We start from the raw sequence: 20,259 nt of genomic DNA, 5'->3' as shown, positions 1-20,259 counted from the left end.
TCATAAACAAACACTCCTAACGCAGAAGCTACTGCCAAAACTAAAGCAGATGAGAGCAGGTTAGCTGCCGGCCTGCTGCAGATGGCCCGCCGCACCATTATGGCTGGTGGTGTTTTTTCCTGCTCTTTTCTTTGGTCGTTGGCTTAGTTGTCGATGTGCCCCACTTATATATATATAATCCATACATTGTTCTCTTAGTTTTTGTTTTCCCTATTGAATTATGGTAGCCTGCATCAAAGACCAATCATTTGTCATTTTTTTGCAGCCAAAATTGATTTCAAATGCCTTATATATGTTGATCCATACTCTAGAAAGCATGAATTTGAATGTCTTAATAGGGCTCCATTTAGGATGACTATCTTAGGCAAAACTTTCGACGCCTTCCATCCGCAGTAATCAGCCAGTGGTTTTGTCACATCTAGACTTTGGATATTATCCATCAATTGTAGCATAAAGCTGCTTTGCTGTCCAAGTTACTTCGAAAAGCTCTTTCAGAAGATCACCTATCTCGTCTGCAAACGACATGAGTAGGACCCTGCATTCTGCAGTCATAAGGAGGAAAGGCAAAATCTCAGTTTTTTAGAATCAAAGTATCTGATGGCATGACACCTTAGATCAATAAGAGTTCTCTTTTTAGATGCCATAGGTTAGGAAAATAGTACATAGATAAGGGAGGACCTATACTGCTTATTTTTGAAGAGATCTGAAAATACCAAACTTGCTTACCTGGGATCTTGCTAAAGTTCAGCAAAGATGCCGAAGCTAGTACTCTGTCCTGAATCTGCTCATTGTTCTCTAAACTTCTCCTCAGTCGAGGAATGAGAGCTGAGAATGCTGTCAGCTGAATTTCAGCAGTAGAAAGTGATACAAGTGAATGGCTTAGCCATGCAACTGTTGTCAGGCATGACCTTACTAGCTCCGCGTTACAAGAATCTAAGCACTTGCATAGAGCCTCAAGGAATGATCTCCTTCCATTACCAAGAAGCGCTAAAGTCACAGCCATTAACCAGTTTTTCTGTTCTGTTGTTTCTTTGTCCTAGTACCAGCCAATTTGCAAAACAAAAAGTTTCAACCTCAAAGAATGATGATCAAGGAGAGGTTGCCAATAAATTTCTTAAATAGACAAAGTCTAAGACACGCAGGATGGAACGATGCATGCAAACCAAGTTCCTTCATGATGTTATAGTTGTTACCATCACATATCAGTATGAGGAAAAACACTTCAAAGATCACCTGATGAGTATCTCCGAAGCTACCTAATCTTGGCAATTTCTAATCAGAGGGAATAAAAGCTGGAAGTAGGGATAAGAAGAGTAAAATGAGCAACAGGTAGAAATGGAGTATACCTGTGCATTTTCATCACTCTTGTCATCATCATCAGTGGATGCAATAGCACAACCACCAAAGTATCCTGCTTGTTGCAACATCCATATCTCGATTAGCAGATCCCCAGAAAAAGAAAAGTGACCCCCCAACATTAGGAGAGCTTTCCTAGAATTAGGTACGATGTTCTTGTCAGATAAGCAGAAATTAAGAGCTAGAACAATGCTGCTGATGGCTTCCTCTCTGTATATGCTACACTTGGAGGGCTCTACCTGCCACAAATGAATCAGAAGTCAGAATAACTAGTAAAGATCTCAGAATGATAAAGTGCCAAACTATTTTCTACACAAGACAAGCTTTTATTAGTATTTTGAAGGCAAAGTGATGTCTAATAACCGTGGGGCTTGTTGCTCAGGGGCACTGCAATAGAGGGAAGTGGATACGAATAAGGAATGTTTGATCCCCGAAGCCCACATGGAGACTAGAATGAGCATCGATAGCCATTAAAATCCCTCTGACATACTTTACTTATCAGAACCAAGATGTATCGGGATCGATATCGACCATCCAAAAAAATAATATGTATCGATTGCTCGCATCGAATTGAATTATTTTTTAATTATGTAAAATTTTAAATATTATTTAAAAATACAGAAAAATAAAAAAAAAATAAAAAAAATGAGAGGAAAGTAAGAAAATAAAAAATACTCACATATAAAGCCTAAAAACTTAAAAAATATATTAACTTACTTAAAATTCAAAATTTTAATGAATATCGAGCTCTCTCTTTTCCTTTTCCCTCTGAAATTTAAAACTTACTTAAAAATGACTCATATAGACAAAGTTCTCATTTTTTCTTTACTTCTCCCTCCTCTCTCATGCTCTCTGCAACTGGTGCTGCTGCTTCACCGCAACAGCAACAGTAAAGATCATCGAATCTACTTGGTGCAGGAAGAGAAAGAGAGAGAATAAAAGGAATTATAAACTGAAAAAAATAATAAAAAACTCATCCGAGGTCGCCGGAGGTCGAGGTTGTTGGATCTTCGTTAGAGAATGTCGTCGGAGATCTATTTGGTCGCCGGTGAAAGTGAGAAAGAAAAGAAAAGGAGAAAGAGAAAGAGAGAAAGAGAGAGAGAGAGAGAGAGAGAGAGAGAGAGAGAAGAGAGGCATGTGGAGGGGTGGGGTCCAATACCGTTGTTCCCGCCAATTTCAGGCAGGATCCGTCGATACGGCCGATCCCGTCCAAAACGGATCGGATATCAACCGAAACTAAGAACTATGATCAGAACAATTGTGGCTGCTGCAAGAAATAGGATATATGGATTCTAATTCCCAAGCAGGTGTCTCGAGACAGGATTTAAAGAAAACATAGAATAATGAAATAAAAAATGTCACCACTTCTTTAGTAGATCCTATCAACCTACTCAAAAGCGAATTGGACTTGTTGGTAATTGTAGTTTGTTTGATACCGTGAGCTATAACTCCAAAATGAACTTACCACTTTTCAGATAAGCAACTAAATTAGCCAACATTAAAAGCAGCCTGGAGATAATAACCGGTGCAAAATTAAAGGAAAGAATAAGAGATTTAATTAAATAATATCAGAAAGATACCCTTCTGCAAAGGACTTGCTATTCTGAAATAAATAATTAGATGCAGGTCAGGAGAAATGAAATACGGTAGAAGAGACAAATTTTGAAGCATACCATCAGATCAAAGTGTAAAAGGAGAATGGCAGCCAAGGCTCTTTCTTCTATTCCTGAGCTTTGAAGATACACGAGCAGGACATGCATTGTGCTCGTGATTGCCTCCGTGTGGAAACCTTTCAAGAACAATGAGAGTGTTGTCCTTCTGCAGCATAGAAAACAAGAAGAAAAATATAAGGAGGTTACAATAAAATGCTATATTGCAACTTGAAAAATTAATGCTCCTGACTTCATAACCAGACTGAAATAAGACAATTGATCTTGACCAATAAAACACTTCCAAAAGGAAATGACATCGTCAAGATGAGAGTATCTTTGAGCAATCCATTTATTTAAAGCAACAGGACAAAAGCACTTAAATAATTTATCAGTTTGAAAGTTAAGAGATCAATAATAGACAGAACCTACATTGGAGTTTATTAGGCAAATTCTTCCTCGAATACATATTTGGAGATAATAGAACACCCACAAGGAGATTGTAAAGGATTTTCAGATACATATTCCTCAAGAAAGTTACAGATGCAAACTATTTCATAGGCTGGTGAGTAATTCAATATAAACTATTGGATTAGGAGAACAAAAACCTATAACACTAGGAGAATAATTAATTAATTATCATTAATGCTGCAAGAAAATGAAAGGAATAACAGTCTTATATATGAACCGGGGAAGACATTGAGGCATTAAAAAAGGAAAAAAGAACTAACCTCTTTAGACAAAGTAATTCTATCAGCAGTAACACTGTGTTGGCTCTTGCACCAACTTGCTTACTGTGAAGAAGCTCAAGGATACACGAGCTATTTAGTTTTGCTGCCAAGTAGTTCCTGTAACAGCCATCTGCTCTGATGCAGCACAACATAAGTTCAACTATGTGCACTTTTTCCTCCAAGTTTCCTAATTCAAAGCGACATAAAAGGAAATCTAATCCACCAAGAGCAACCAGGTGTCTTGCATTTTTTAACTGTTCTTCCATTATAAAACCCATAAGAAGGTTCTTCGTTACAGATAATGCTGACTCATCTTTAGATTTACGGTCTTGCTTTATCATGCTCCTAGCTACTCGAGGGGTAAAAAGTGACAGATTTTTACAATGTTCTGACTTCCAGCTATCAATCAAATGCTTCACCACAAAATTACTATCCGATACAATTAAACACTCCTGATCGGGTCCACTAACAGGACATGTTTTATTGCTTTGATCAAACCATTCTTTTATAGCCACTCGCTCAAAGGTATGCCCAGTCTCTAGTGTCACAGGTTCCAGGTACTCTATGCTGCTAAGCTGCAATAGAATGAAGGTTTCACTGGCCAGAATCAGCAAGTTTACAGTATAATAACTGATTTTAAAATCTGAAAACATTTCCATCATTTGCTACACTATGTTGGAAAATTCTCATGGTACCTATCATCAGAATCATTATTGTTAAAAAAATTAAAAGGTCACCTGTGGTTCGAAACTTTGAATACTGCTTTTGCTAACTTTTTAAGGGTAAGCTCATTTTCTTTTGCCTTCATAACAAATGAAGAGAAAAATATCATGTTAAGAAATTGAGTAATTATGAATTATGATCCCTTTATTGTCATTTCATGCCTCTGCAAATGAGATGAATACTTAAGTCAAAAGATGATTACTCTATTTACTATTTAGAAAGAGGAGAGGAAGTAACATAACATACAATATTTGGCTAATATTAATTTTTAATAATCTAACTTGATAGAGAACATGAGCATAAGTTTTTCAACATATATTCAGCAGTTCAATTATTTTAACTTCCAACTATACTGAATTCCTTCCAATGAATGACCTCTACTTAGCAGAAAAGGTGGATATAAGAATTTGGGTACTAGAAATCCAACCAGCAAAGTAAAAGCAGACAAAGTCTAGTCCTACAGTTGGATCACTTCTAAAAACAACAGTTCCATGAGATCTGTTATAATTCTTATGTTCTCCAAACTTACAATTTTCTGAAAGACTATGGGTAATAAAAAGCAATGAAGTTGGAGAGAAAGAAGATCCATGTATCTCAATATATGAAATAGTCTAGAAATAAGATACAATCATACAACTAAGTTGGAAAGAATGTATATATATATAATTTAAAGAAAACACGTACATAAGCAGATGAATTTAGTTCCTGCGAGAAAGGACTATGATATTCTTGTGAATGTTCTGCTATATGTTTCTGAATTCTGGACTTGGGAGAGTAATTCCTGGATTCCTCCTCCTCCTCCTTTCTACCTTCCATTTCATCAACTACATCCATTTTTCCTGATTGACTGAAAATCGACTGATACAATCTTTTACCGACCAGTAGTTGGGAGGAAATAGAACTGGTGGAATGACAAACTACATCTGAACCAATTGATTTAATTGATTTAAAGGAATCTCGTGAAATGCCCTGATAAGATGCAGAAGAAGGGGGATGAATAAACGGAAGCGCAGGAGCTTTAGTCTCCTCCATGAGCCATTCTTTATAATAAGCTGCAAAATTATGAGTACCCTTATCCAGTGCATCATTGTACATTTTGTCTAGGAGCTTCATTTTCCTCTCTGTAGTGGATATTTGTGCTATAAACTGCACTTCCTGGTCATACCACGACCTTAAATGAGATAAATTTGGGAGGAATAGACGGTCCCACAAGCCTGGCAGTAGATTACTTCGTGCCTGAGATGGTGAACTAGAGAAAACCTGAAAAATATGTCTAGCTGAAATTTTGTCTTTCTTCTGATGCTTATATATTATACTAAGGTAGAGGTGGGAACATGCTGCCAGGTATGAATTGGGAATTCCAGAAGTGAGTCCATCATGCATATCCTTTGAATTCAACCCTGTGATTAATGTCAATTTTAAAGAAGCTTTCTTCAATCCTTTTGAATCCAGACCTTGTTTAACCACATTTTCAACAATTTGTATTGCTTCTTTAAAATTGGCAACCAGTGTATCATTCTCTTTATTTTTCTCAGTAGCTCCGTCAATACCTAGGCAAGTAGCACAGCTATGTCCAATAGATGCACGAAAGTTTTCATCTTTAAAGAATTGTCTGACATAACTTGTCGATATTGAAACAACAGCATGGATTGCAACTTCATCAAGCTTCAACTCAGAACTAAAACTTTCAGTTGCATCATCCCTTCTACACTGGATGCCATCATTAAAGCTCGGTTGCATCTGAAACTTTCTGATATTTCCTCTTTGAAGCTCCTGATTATCATTCATATCGTTATTGTAAATTATCTTGTATCTACCTATCATTCCCTTGGTTTCTTTAATTTCACGACCTCCACGCATCCTCGACTCATCAACGCTATTAGAACGAGGGTTCCACAACCTCCCACCGAATCCCCCATCTTCCAGAGAACAATTCGACCCACTCGTTTCAAAACCTTCCATCTCTAGCGATTCCTCCTTACTCGCACCCCTACCCCTTCCCTTATCTGACCAATTGGATCGCGATCCACGAGAAAGTACATCAGACCCAGCCCTCGCCCTCTGGAACCTAGACTTCATGGTAGGAAGCAAATGGTTCTGTTCGCGATCAGAACGAAGGGGCATACTTACAGCTCTCGATGCCGCCGCCGACTCCCTTGGACGCTGCTTCTGGCTCCCCTTCTTGAACCCTTCGTCGGCGAGAAGCTCCTCCAGCGAAGCCATGGCTCACAGCAGTAGAGAGACGGGACAAATTTTAGGGTTTGCGAGGGAAAGGAGAACGCGCCGGGAGATACGGGATACCGAGAGGCCATTGGCAAAAAGGATGAAGACAAAGAAGACGACGAGAAAGAGAGGGGAGGGGGAGAGAGACAAGTGGAGGAAGAAGACGGAACTCTAGCTCTCTCGCCGGCCGGGCTAATTTATACGCGGGAAGGACTCAAGAACCGCGAAATATAAAAGGGTTTTGTTTACATAATTGCCACTGAAACTTTTGAACATGGGAAACTTTTCAAACAAGCCCCTACATTCAAGCTCTTTATAGTTCTACCCCTACCTTATCGTTTTTTAAAAAGCTCCTACCTTTTACCAAAGATATTTAAAAAATACTCTGAGCTAACTTAAACTCGTATTGGCCTAATAAACAGAAACATTTTGTACTTAAATTATTGTTTTTTAAATTCTGAAGTTACTTTCTTGGTCTTATTTAAGACTATCGACGATAGCCCTTAAAATATTTAAATTAATATATTTTTATTATCTTAAGCTAATATGAGTTTAAGTTAAGTCAAGAGCTTTTTTAAATATTTTTGGTAAGAGATAAGAGTGTTTTTAGAAAAAAAAACAATAAGATATTATTTGAATCATAAAAATCCCATTGTGTGTTTTTGAAAATATTATTAAAATTTATCATAATTGCTATTATTTAAAATATCCTAATTATCACAAAAGCCTACGCTTTCAAAATTATCATTATTGTTAGTTTTTAAGAAAATATTCCTAACTAATTTTCACTAAAGTTATTTAAAAAATGTAAAGAGTAAAATATTTTTTTACTTCATAATATATAAAGAATTATCAACAATATTGATATCACATAAAAAAATGTTTTATATTGTACTGTAGGATAAAATATTACATAGTTTTTAAACTATTTAAATTAATTTATATAAAGACAGCATAGTTTTTTAATTTAAGTTGTATTTGAATCGAACTATTTCAAATGACATTTTTGAAACAATACAATAATTTTGGTGGCAATTATAAAAATTATGTAAACATTCCAATAAAATGTGGGCTTGAGCACTCGAGATTGACGTGGTGATTAAGAAGGGTGATTTGGTGGATGGTGTTAGATTTACTTAAACCCATAGGAAATTAGGAATCCAATACCTGCCACCTAATGACCTAGTACGACAAGAACACAGAGATTTAAAGGCTCTTTTAATGGCATCTTATTATTCTCCATCTTTCTCCCCTATTAGAAAGCTCTTTAATTAGTACGATACCAGTGAACTAATAAATCAAGGAAGCACCTAGTAATTTATACTTACCACCAGCATATTTTGATCACTCCAGGGCTTGCGAATAAGGATCCATTGCAATAATTACAGCGAATCTTCTACACTTTCTAGTATATGATCCTAAGCTAGAACATAAATTAGAAGGTTTAATATGAAAGCATTGTGGGACAGCAGTAGTTACGAGCAGTTAGTTGCCGGGAAGATCCCAGTTGGCTTTTATTTAATTTTGTTTTGCATGTTGGTTGAGTTAACTACCTATTCGCAATGCTAAGAAGAAGAGAGACAGACAACAAGGATAAAAGTATAGTTTTATTCCTGATCGCAACGGTATCATTTGAGAGATTGACCGAATGTAAGCATTATTTCCTGATTGCATAAAATGATGGGTAATTAATAAAAGAGTTTGCTTTTAATACGCATAATTAATTAACACCGTACGAGTCGTCTGGTATTAAAAAAATTAATATTTTATTATAATATATAAAATAATTTATTAATATTTAAATTTACTTATGTTTTATTCTGTTATTTTTTTCTTCTAAAATCGAAGAAGAGTAAAAAAAAAAAAGAAAATAAGGAGAAAGAGGAGGAAGATGGTTGGTGCGATGACAACAATAAATGAGAGATAATAGTAGAACTATTTTAGTAACTTAGTCAATGTTAGTTAGTTAAAATATAAATTATAATTTATATAAATTAAAAAAAAAAATGCCACGTCATAAGTTGGTGCTCGGAGATGCGACCACTGTTTTTGGTTCGCTTATGGCGTGGGAACCGCATCAAAAGCTACACCGTACCCCATGCACGAGGTCCCACGCTTTAAATTGTTCCAATAAATGGCCCTATACTTCGTCGAAATATCCGCATTGCTCTCCTGATCTTTGTGTCCCCCTCTCCCAGAATCGGAGAGGAAGTCCGTCACTTTGTTGGGTTTACCTTTTGAATCAGGATACTCTAAAGCTGTTTTATCGCTTCCAGTAAAGACAAGAGCTCCCCTACGAAGACGACTGCGATAGTGATTTTTCCAATATAACAATTAAATATAAGACGTTGCATGACTTTGATAGATAACTATCTTTTTCGTTAGCATGTCCAAATCAACTCTTCGACTATTGATTTCCAAACGACGATGGAGATTGAGATCAACATCATGTTTTTCTGTCCTACTGCATTTGGGTAGACTATTATTAAGGTATCATTTTGGAGGATTGGCAGAGACCATCATTACCTTGGCAACCTATCTTTTCACCGACACTGGTAAGATTATAATCTAAGTAGCCTTTCTATATGGACTTAAAATCTATTGCATGAAGTGAGTGCATATAAATCCATCCTTTGGTTAATTTGAGCCAGACTTTTATATCTAGGTTAATAATAATTTCATTGGAGCGTCGCGAAGGCATCGTGTTACTCGTCGCGTTTTTACGTGTCGGCGCCGGTTACCGGACCCAAAATTCAAATACCCGTGGCATTTTTTGTAATAAACTAAAATGCCGATCCTTTTTATAAAGCTTTAAACTCCACTACCCAAAGAGGCCAAAAGATCCTACTCTTAACTACTATTTTTCATGTCTGCCCAGTCATCTGTTTTCTCTTCTCCAGACTCCTCCAAAGCTTTTGCTTAAAGTAGCAGCACAGACTTCTTTTTTATCTCTCATCCCACACCACCCTCCATTGTACTCCTTCAACCCGAACTAGGGTTTCGCATGCCCTGCTCCGCTCTCCTCCTCTCTCCTTTGATCCTCCTTCCATGCCGGCCTCTTAGATCTAACCTCATCTCGCTCAAGAAGCAGAAGGTAACCTCTTATGTTTTCTTTATCCCGATCTCGTTTACAAGCTCTAGGTCCTTTCATTAAGGGTTCTCCCTGACGTTGCGTTGGTCTCACGATGATTTCTCGTCGAAAGGAACGGTTCTTTCGCGTAGGAGCTAGAAGCTTCGATGTCGTCGTCGTCCCGAGGAGGGGCAGCGCAGCCTCCTCAGAGGCGGATGCTTCGGACCCAGACGGCGGGGAACTTGGGAGAGACGACCTTTGACAGTGAGATCGTACCGTCGTCGCTGGTCGAGATCGCTCCCATCCTTCGTGTGGCCAATGAGGTGGAATCCATTAATCTTAGGGTCGCTTATCTATGTAAGCTCTTTAACCGGGTTGCTCGACTTTGTATTCTGGTTCTTGTAGACTGTACATTAGATTTTACATGAGAATATTTTGGACATTCGAAAATCCTACTTATTTTAGCCTGACAATAATTAATTGGCTGGGTGATTGAATAATGCGAGATCTGTTCATGGCATTATGCATTTTCTTGTTTCTAGTGTATATTAGGCATGGCCGTTTGGTGATTTGTCCAATATTTAGTATCCTGATTCACTTTTATTAGATATCTGTGCTGACTCTTTCCTATCTTTTCAAGCGAGTGCTACCTCTGCTTTAGTTGGCAACTCTGCTTATATTCAGGATGTAGCAATTGTCGACTTGGTAGTACTAGATGTGGCTACACTTCCTCAAGGGCCACTCTTCTTCCTGGCCAGATACCTCAACTTGAGTAGTTTAGTCATTTAGTCTATTCAGGGCATTATGAAAAGCATTTGCCATTCATTGGTTGTTAGGACTTAGGAGCATCCTGATCTCGTGCTAAAGCAGCTTGCTGAGAGTGAAACGGAAGAATGAGAAATGGTAACTATTTAATAATTTTCAGAAATTTTTAGCTATCTGTGCTTCAACAAATGAAGATGGACCTTCACTTATCTTGCATATTTTTTTATTTTACCTTTTTATAAAATTTTAATGCTTTGAACATATATAGGTTGACTGGTCTTATATCCTTAGAGAATAATGCATATTCAAGACAAAATTCTAGATTCTTCTCACTATGTGACAGCCACTTGAAAGGATATTAGTCTGCCAAACTTGCTACTAATAAACTACATTTATATTGTTTGCCTGGTCATCTCCTGCTACTGTCATACGGACACATTTTCTATGCTGTAATTCTCTCCTAACACAGTATGCCATTCTTCCTAACTTATCCTCTGATATTTTGTCAAATTGTACAGAACATAATTGTGCCAAGTTCTTCTTTGCAACTTGTTCTCGTTCTGTAATATGTTGCTTTATTTTTGTATAATTTACTATATAATATTATTTCATCAATTTTATATCTAGAAATTACTCCAACTCCTTATTAGCATCAATACATCTTTCATTCTCTATGTTGCTCTTTTGTAAGTATAATTGAAATTAGGTGATTTTGACTATTTGTTGGTACAAGTTGTGTGCTATTCTCCCTGTTTGATATTCTTGAATATATATGCTGTATGCACATCAGTTTCAATTGCTATAATGTATTAAATGTGAGTGGATAGGTCGATTCTATGCATTTGAAAAAGCTCATAGATTGGATCCAAATTCAAGTGGGCGTGGTGTTCGCCAATTCAAGACAGCACTTCTGCAACGGTTAGAAACGGTGCGTTTTCCTCTCTTATTGTGTTATGTTATCTCTGCATATGACACAATTACAAGATATTTTTATACATGAAAGTTGGATGTTTTGGAGATGATTTAGTTTTGTTTTCTGTCAATGAGAAATATTTGCCTGCATTTATAGCTTACAATTTTACTTGTGTTTTAATTTGATCCTTTTTGTTCAGAATTTTGGTGTCTATGTTAATAAAATTTCAGTACTATATGTACATATTTAACCTTCTATATAATTTACCCTTTTACAGCTGTCTAGCATTAAATAATCAAATCTCTTACTCACTTGAAAAGTATTGTGTGAATTTGATGTTGAATTCTAGTATATATTTCCCATAAGATTTTTTGTTAATGAAAAACCAACAATGAAGATTCTTTAGCAGCTTCTTAAGTCGAGAATATTTATTCGAGAACCTGCTCGGAGTAGCACAGTAATTACATTTCTCCTAATTGTCTTATATATAGAGAGTCCTTTATATGCCAGCTATTATTTTTTATTCTGTTTTATGTTGCCCACTTTTCCAAATTATCTGCAGATTTAAGTTTATTCCAGTATTCCACCACTAGAAGCTTTTGTTTTCCACCATTTTTTTAATTGTTGGGTCGAGTACTAAAGGACCTGAGAAACTAGCATAAATTTATGCTACGGGACATGAATGTTAGCTATTGTAATCTGTCAAGCTCACAAACCAACTAGATTTATCCTTACTGGTATTTTTTCATTGCAGTAGAAAGACATTGGTAACTGGACATAGTGATGGTGAATGCCTATTTGAACTCTATGTATGTGACCACACAACTGCAACAGTGAATGATGTGAATAAACTCCTTGTGTCCTAATTTATATAATTTTAAATATTGACAAGTATTTATATGATTCATCATGTAAAGGATGCAAGTGATCTTCTTAGGCTTCAAAAGGATGATGTCACATAGATGTTTTCTGTCAACATGTCCTTTTCACTTAATAGTTATTATAATTGAAGTATCACTATGTAGCAGCATGCATTACATCTGACTTTTGTTGATTGTGCTTTTTGCTTGGAAGATTGTGCATTCTTTATTTATATATGTTGGTAGATATGTTAGTTATCTAATTAAAATATGAAGTGGGAGACATGAAGACCCAATGGCTCTTCTTTCTTTGTAATGAATATATGATATCAATTATTTGATTAATAGAATTTTTCATGGAGACCTGATGCCTCATAAGTTCTTTTTATAAAATGTGAGTCTTCATAATCATTATAGTTACTGTATTAGGAGAATGATCCCACCTTGATGGGAAGGATTAAAAAGAGTGATGCACGAGAAATGCAGAGCTTCTATCAGCAGTACTATAAGAAGTATATTCAGGCACTCCAAAATGCTGCTGATAAAGCTGATCGGTAAGCTCCATAACTTTGTAGGTTGGTTGTGTTAATTTTTTTTGAACAACAATACTGTGGATGTTTTGTTATTTTAGATAGATAATTTCTTTGCTTTCCAGTGCACAACTTACCAAAGCATACCAAACTGCTGCTGTTCTGTTTGAGGTTTTAAAAGCAGTCAATGTCACTCAATCTGTTGAAGTTGATCTTGAGGTATATGTCAATTATGTTCTATGTGCTTGTTTGCGTTTTGAGGAAATGTTATTTTCTAAAATTGCATTGGTTGTTTCACTAATTGACTTTATCTTAGATATTGGAAGCACACAATAAGGTTGAGGAAAAGTCAAAGATTTATGTGCCGTACAATATCCTCCCTCTTGATCCTGATAGTGCAAACCAGGCTATCATGCGGTATCCAGAGGTTTATTCCTGATCTTGTTATTCATTTGATTCCTTAAACTAGGCATGATCCTCCTTAAGAACCATCCTGGTATTTTTATGGAATGTTTCAGATTCAAGCTTCTGTTAGTGCTCTTCGTAATACAAGGGGCCTACCATGGCCTAAGAATCACACACATAAGGTTGATGAGGACCTTCTTGACTGGCTCCAAGCTATGTTTGGTTTTCAGGTATAAGATAGTTAACTGAAATATCCTCTTCTTTGTATGTGTGCTTATCTAGTAATAGTATGATCAGTTTTATTCCTTCTCTTCCAATATATATCGACATTGTCTGTGACATTCTAAAATGTGCAGAAGGATAATGTGTCTAATCAAAGGGAACATTTGATTTTGTTACTTGCGAATGTCCACATACGCCAATTTCCAAAGCCCGACCAGCAACCTAAGGTTCTTTTTTTCTCCTCTTCTTTGAGCTATAATGTGAAGTTCATGATGTGCTCTGTATTCCCCTTGATTTTGGACTTAATACTTGCGGTGTATTGTTTATAGTTGGATGAACATGCACTAAATGATGTGATGAAAAAGTTATTTAAGAATTACAAGAAATGGTGCAGATACCTAGATCGCAAAAGTAGCCTCTGGTGAGTGTCTTAGAAATTTCCTGTATCACTACATCTTGCAGTGGTTCTTTTTTCTGGTTAGCAATAAATTTTTGTTGCATCTTCACATTTGTGCAATCCATACATATGCATATACACTAATACATCTCTATCTACATAAATATCCATTGTTCTTTTCTCTAATGCCATATGCAACTGAAAATTCCAATAATTTATCACCATTCATTCTCGAGTTGGCATATTTAGTTTTTGCTTCTCAAATAATTTCAGGTTACCAACTATCCAGCAGGAGGTGCAACAACGTAAGCTGCTATATATGGGCTTGTATCTTCTTATATGGGGCGAAGCTGCAAACTTGCGATTCATGCCAGAATGTCTTTGCTACATTTATCATCATGTATGTCATTTACTAGTGGATACTAGTTACTAATGCTCTCCTTCCAATTAATACCCTTTCTATTTTGTGCAGATTTCACTTGGTCTAAGTAGCAAAACTATGTTCATAAAGAATACTCGCTGAGATGACATGCTCTGTTTAATTTATTTGAATAACTTATCAATATTAAACATTTGTCATCTCATGATGCAAAGACTTTCAGTTTTGACTGGCCTTTCCTTTTTCTCATGTACACTGAATAACTGAAACACTCAGGATTTTAGAACTTTAAATTGTTGTTGCTGGAAACTGTCTCCCATTGGTTTATCATGAGTCTTGATGCAAAAGCAATGTTTTTGAGGATTGTTGTGGCCTTCTCAATTTTTGTATAGAGATATTGTCTTCAAATTCTTATCCAGAACCTTCATTAACACGAGTTTTGTGCAATAAAATGCCCTAGTTTAAGCATCAATGCTTGTCCACCTTAGGTTTTGTTTTTCTCAAGAAAAAGCTTTCTGATGTTGAAAGGTTTTTTCACTGGTCAAGGAGCAACATATGGCATGTGTAGACTGTAGCTTCTGATGTGGTGAAGCAAAAAGTAGAATGTTATCAAAAGTTTAAGTTTTATGAGCAAATTGATCATTAGTTTAAAGTATTTGAATTGTGTGCTTCTTCTGGAATCTGGTGCTTGAACTGCACTATCTAGTTTGATAGTTATATAGCGTGTAACATGCTGTTGCAACAGTTGGTGGTGACTAGTATCTTGCTATCACGGTGCCCCACGATGGCAAACTTTTTTGCTTTTGTGTTCCTATTGTGGTATCCCTTTAATTAGTTTTGTGCCTAATGTTTAATAGTTAGAGTACTTCAGTTATAATAAATTAGGAACCAGAAATTTTCCGAGGTAGATGTTATGTATGGGTACTTCAGTAGATTCATATGTATGTTGTTCATGCTTAGGTCTGTCTGTCTGTCATCTATCTATGTTTCTTTTTGATGGTGTATTGGCAATGAATACCCATTTTATTTTATTTTATTTTCCTTTTCTAGATGGCATTTGAACTCTATGGCATGCTAGCTGGGAATGTTAGCCCCATGACAGGTGAATATATAAAGCCTGCCTATGGTGGTGATGAGGAAGCCTTTCTAAAGAAAGTTGTAACTCCAATATATGATACAATAGCGAAGGTGCTGCCAATGCGATCATTTCAATTTTCTTAGCTGAATTATTTAAATATTATTCTTGTATCACTTTGATGTACCTGTCACTGTTAGGAAGCTGAAAGGAGCAAAAGAGAAAAATCAAAGCATTCTCAGTGGAGAAATTATGATGATCTTAATGAGTATTTTTGGTACAAAATTGAGATGACTTTATCCTTCTTAATCTTTTCACTATTTGCTAGTTTTCACTTATTCATCTTCCGGGCAGGTCGGTTGACTGTTTCCATTTGGGTTGGCCAATGCGAGCTGATGCCGATTTCTTTTGTCAACCATTAAATTCACAAAAGGAGAAAAATGGAGTAAGTTAGTTAGTGTCTTTTGTGGTATAGATGTTAGTTTTGCCCTTTTTTTGTTTTGTTGAGCTTTTATTTGCTATTGAAAATTTATGTGTATGACTTTGATCACCTCTGAATAGGTTTGTCTGTCTCTTTGATGAGTGGAGGTTTCTCGCCTTCTAAAATTATAGTACATTTCTTTCAAAGAATACTTTTGTACTGTTTGAAAATCGTTGGAATTGTATAAACTATAAACCAGAAGTTACTCTTGTTAAATGCTAATTGCTGAAAAGTATGGTAAAGCAATTCTAGCGGGAATATGAAATCAAAGAGAGATTGGTGGAACGGGTATTTTTATTCTTGTTGAATCCAATGATAATATTTAGTACAAATATCTAGTGACCAATATAGTGTATCTGGGTTTTCACCATTTTAGAATATAAAATATAAAAATTATTATTTTCTAACAGCTTAAGCGTCTAGAAAAGTTGGTGAGTTATAAGTCCTAGGGTTGAATCCTACAGGGTAATTCAAAATTACAAAAACAGTCCATCCATTTAAGTCAAATCTATTTCTTAAACTTATCACATGTCTTAAACAGGTGAGTGAGAGTGTCCGAATATAAAATATAAAAAATATCTTTATCTAACAGCTTAAGCTTTTAGAATAATTGGTGAATTGTCACACCCAACAAGTAATGTCATGCTCCATTTGCGTCAATTCAGATCTGACCTTTAGCTATTGCAATTATCTACCTAATGCCTGTTCATCCTAGAATTATGATAGGCATTGCATATTACTATAAAAAAAACTTACACTCTCCATTGATCTATCTAGGATTTTTTTATATCTTTATACTATATGTAGAAAGTGATGTTTTGTTTTTGCTAGAAACAACTTTGTTTGGCTTTAGGAATTTTTAGGAGATTTTTGGGCCCTTTTTATACGTTATTGTCATTGCTTTCAACTTTTGTGAGACTGATTGTAAGATTGTTTCACTATTCTTCACATGCCAATTTAATTAGCTTTGTAATTATGTGAGAGTTGTAACAATTGCCATTATAAGGGAATGGTTTTCTCAAGGATGGTCGTGGCATCGGCACGACTCGTGCCTGTAAGAGTGGGAGAGAAAAAGATGAGGAAAACTATTCACCTTTACCTTTCGCGCTCGCTGTCGACCTCGTCGCTCCTCGAGCTCAAGGCATCGCTCACACTCGCGTCGGGTGCCCTAGCCTGAGAAGGAAAAAAATGCTAACGGGTTGTGTCATGACTCGAGATCGGAATAATGACCGGCCATGCACCTCAATATGCTTGAGATACACGAAGCCTTACTAACTCTTCTTAAGTGTCCAATGGCAAGAATAAATAAACGAAGAAGATCTGCTTTATTAAATTTAAACTAATTGCAATGAACATAAACAATGTTATTGTTTGAGTCTCTAAACGAAATAAAGTTAACATTTAATCTAAAACATAAAATCCAAAATAGCGGACAAGTAAATAGGTAGGTCCTAAGTGGAGGTGGGATCCGGGTGCGTCTCGCTCAGTCGCCACGTTGACTATTACCTGAGATAAATAAAAAAAGAAGAAAAAGAAATCCATGAGCCAACAACTATAGCTTAGTGAGTAGAATCCACTCGAAAACCAAATGAATTCTAAAATTTTATAGTGTTAAATAAAATCTAAAATCAACGATATACATAATAATTTGCAATAAGCATGTTTTTAAATAATAACAATGATAACAATAGAGAGTCATAACTTATAGCCTTGCACAGTTTTAACATATTAACATCTTTTCAATATGTATACTGTCATTTGTCTCAATGAGTTTATACCCTATGGATCCACATCAACTAGAAGTCATCTCGAGATGACGCTCGGGACTTTTCCTCATAGCTGATTCGGTTAGGATCATCAGATGGTATCACTATGTGATCAACACACCTTATTTTTTTCACTAACCGTTGAGAGATGTTAGTCACCTAAAAAATTTCTCATTCATCCTAGGATTGTTTCCTAACCCTCTAAAGTCACGTAAGAAAGTCACCGCAGTGATCTGATATAAGACTTTCCCCTGGACTTTCAGATAGACTTGAGTCACAACGGAAAACCGCAAACGATCTATACCGGGACTGTTCTCTAATTCGTACAATACTAATTTCATTTTTCTTTTCACTAAAATTTTAATATTTACACAAGGTATGACAATGCACTGAGTGTAATGATTAAATGCACATAGAAAATGTAACAATTAAATTTGCACGTAAGAATGAAATAAATAATTTGCACACAGTAAATTATATAGTTTGACAAAGGTACAAAGTATAATAAAAATAAATATGTGAGTGAACCCAATCACCTGAGTCTAGGCAAGACAATTGAAATATCAAATCTCTAGCTCACGTGCTAAAAATCACCACCTTTAATAATAAATAATAATAATTTTTTAAATTTGAATAATATCAATATTTTTAAAATTTAAAACTAAAAAGAACTAAAATGGTTTAAATTACCCATTGGATCATTCCACTCCAATAAACTAATCAGGCTGGGCCAAGGCCTAGCCAAAAACAATGGACTGGGCTACGGGCTAACCCGCAGCCCACCCTATTTAAGTGGTTCGGTTCGGGTCTTTGGATCCGAAATCTAGACCCCGAACCCGGAATTCATAAGAAAAAGGGTTGGCTTAGGTTAAACTCGAGCCCAACCAAATCCTTCCCCTCTCGCGACGGACGCGAGGAAGAGAAGAATAGAGGGAGAGAGTGTCCGCCGGCGACGGTTCAACGACCACTCAAGCTCCTCGACTCTCTCTCCCGCGACGTCACCGTCCTCACGAGGTGGAGGAGAACCCACTCCACAGTAGACGATCGACTCAATAGCCGACGGTGACTGGAGCTATGAGGGCTCCAAAGGCGAGCACCCACGACACGAGGCCACCAACAAGAGGCTTCCAGTGGTGGAGAGGCAACGACCCGAAGTCGCCGGCCGGCGTGACTCACCGGCGAACCCGAAATCTCACAAATTAGATATTTCTATTTTAACCTATTAAACTGAAATTAAGATTGCGGGGTGGAAGAGGGCTTACCAAGGAGTTACATGGTGGTCTCTGATGGCTCCGACAACACTTCGGTATGCTGATTCCACGACGTGACTCCGATGGTGAGAAAGAAGAAAACGAAGGAGGAGAAGAAGAAGAAAGGGAAAAGGAGGCTGGGGGGTTGAAGAGAGAGAGAGAGAATTAAGGTTTAATTTTTAGATTAAGAATTCAAATATAATTTGATTCGGATTCGGCGAGATCTCCACAGCGCCTCGTTGCGTGTCGGAGAGGGAGAGGGGGAGGGGTTTGCACGTGCAGCGCAATATTTTTTTTTCTGGGTCCTTGAAGGTTGGGTCGGGTTAGTTTTAAAGTTATGGATCCCAATGCATGTGCGAGCAATGCTTGGAAATCGAGGGGCGACGACAAACTTGACGACAAGGTCATTTGTGAGATCGATGATTAGTGACAAAGTTGTTAGGAGAGGTGTCGTGCAGAACCCCTCGTGCCACATACTGGTACACTGTTGGTACAATAAATGCCAATCGACACGCCTCGTGTCGGTTGGTACGGCCATTGTTGGTTTTTCTAACTTTTCTTAATGACGGATTTGATAACTCTAGACGTGTTTATTTGGACATAATAGGAAGTTAAGTCCCATATTGTGATCACTTTGAAATAGCATTTGTTGAAGTCCTAGAAAAGTTCTCTCATTTGCCATTTTTTGCAAATGGCAAAAAATGACGACACTTTAGATTTTGCACTATTTTACATTTAAGAGTTATATTTTCTATTCTGTGATCATCCCAAACAATTGATTTTATGTTTGTCATAAGCTATCCATCAGAATGTAGCACTATCCTGTCTGCTGGTGTGTGTTATGCTTAGGTAATCTGCTACTGCCGCTGATTGGCTCTCATTGAGCCAATTGTCACTAAAGTGACCAGATCCATGGAGAATTGCCCCTACAAGTGGTGCGGCAGTGCTATGCTTTGCTGCATGGTGGCCTTGGAGATTTTCTTTTTCATATCATGAGTAATTTATAAAAATGTGTCTATTTTTCCTCCTTTTCTTGTCTAAAATTCAGCATAATTCTTAAGGTATTTGGATCATTTGTAGGAGAACAAACCTAGAGTCGATGGATGGATGGGGAAGGTCAATTTTGTTGAGATTCGCTCATTTTGGCATGTTTTTCGAAGTTTTGATAGAATGTGGAGCTTCTTCATCCTAGCACTACAGGTAATTCCATTACCTTGTTCTTTTGTTTTTGTTTACTTAACATCTTAGTGACTTTTCCATTTTGATCCTCTAATAACTATAATAGGTCATGATCATTCTGGCTTGGTATGGTGGTTCACCCAGTGATATATTTGACCCAAGTGTTTTTAATAAGGTCTTAAGCATCTTCATTACGGCTGCTATACTAAAGCTAGGACAAGGTAAGACATGCTTGTCTGCCTGTGATATCGTCTTTCTTGCTTTTCATTTCTGTCCTTTTTGTTG

The 20,259-nt window shown here is 36.6% G+C and overlaps 2 protein-coding genes across 2 annotated transcripts in view; one reads left to right on the top strand and one right to left on the bottom strand.

Moving 5' to 3' along the window:
• Positions 1-218: 218 nt before the first annotated feature.
• LOC140784825 (uncharacterized) lies at positions 219-6,797 on the bottom strand. The gene is made up of 6 exons (XM_073132407.1): positions 5,144-6,797; positions 3,737-4,311; positions 3,030-3,174; positions 1,347-1,595; positions 727-1,036; positions 219-542 (listed from the first exon to the last, which is right to left on the bottom strand). The coding sequence occupies exons 1-6, from the start codon at positions 6,680-6,682 to the stop codon at positions 433-435; spliced, it is 2,928 nt and encodes a 975-aa protein (XP_072988508.1). The 5' UTR covers positions 6,683-6,797; the 3' UTR covers positions 219-432.
• Positions 6,798-9,566: 2,769 nt separating this feature from the next.
• Positions 9,567-20,259, top strand: part of LOC140783561 (callose synthase 3-like) — a 29,219-nt gene continuing 18,526 nt past the window's right edge. Inside the window, exons 1-15 of the mRNA XM_073130471.1 lie at positions 9,567-9,776; positions 9,886-10,109; positions 11,345-11,445; positions 12,720-12,844; positions 12,946-13,039; positions 13,137-13,247; positions 13,339-13,455; positions 13,582-13,674; positions 13,777-13,868; positions 14,118-14,244; positions 15,274-15,411; positions 15,499-15,575; positions 15,653-15,743; positions 19,876-19,995; positions 20,081-20,195. Coding sequence (XP_072986572.1) covers positions 9,920-10,109; positions 11,345-11,445; positions 12,720-12,844; positions 12,946-13,039; positions 13,137-13,247; positions 13,339-13,455; positions 13,582-13,674; positions 13,777-13,868; positions 14,118-14,244; positions 15,274-15,411; positions 15,499-15,575; positions 15,653-15,743; positions 19,876-19,995; positions 20,081-20,195 — 1,591 coding nt within the window. The 5' untranslated portion in view covers positions 9,567-9,776; positions 9,886-9,919. The remainder of the gene's footprint in view (positions 9,777-9,885; positions 10,110-11,344; positions 11,446-12,719; positions 12,845-12,945; positions 13,040-13,136; positions 13,248-13,338; positions 13,456-13,581; positions 13,675-13,776; positions 13,869-14,117; positions 14,245-15,273; positions 15,412-15,498; positions 15,576-15,652; positions 15,744-19,875; positions 19,996-20,080; positions 20,196-20,259) is intronic.

This window comes from Typha latifolia, chromosome 3 (assembly GCF_019914945.1).
Source record: "Typha latifolia isolate L0001 chromosome 3, TyphaL0001v2, whole genome shotgun sequence".
NCBI classification, from domain to species: Eukaryota; Viridiplantae; Streptophyta; class Magnoliopsida; order Poales; family Typhaceae; genus Typha; species Typha latifolia.
This window is presented reverse-complemented; position numbering and strand designations above follow the sequence as displayed.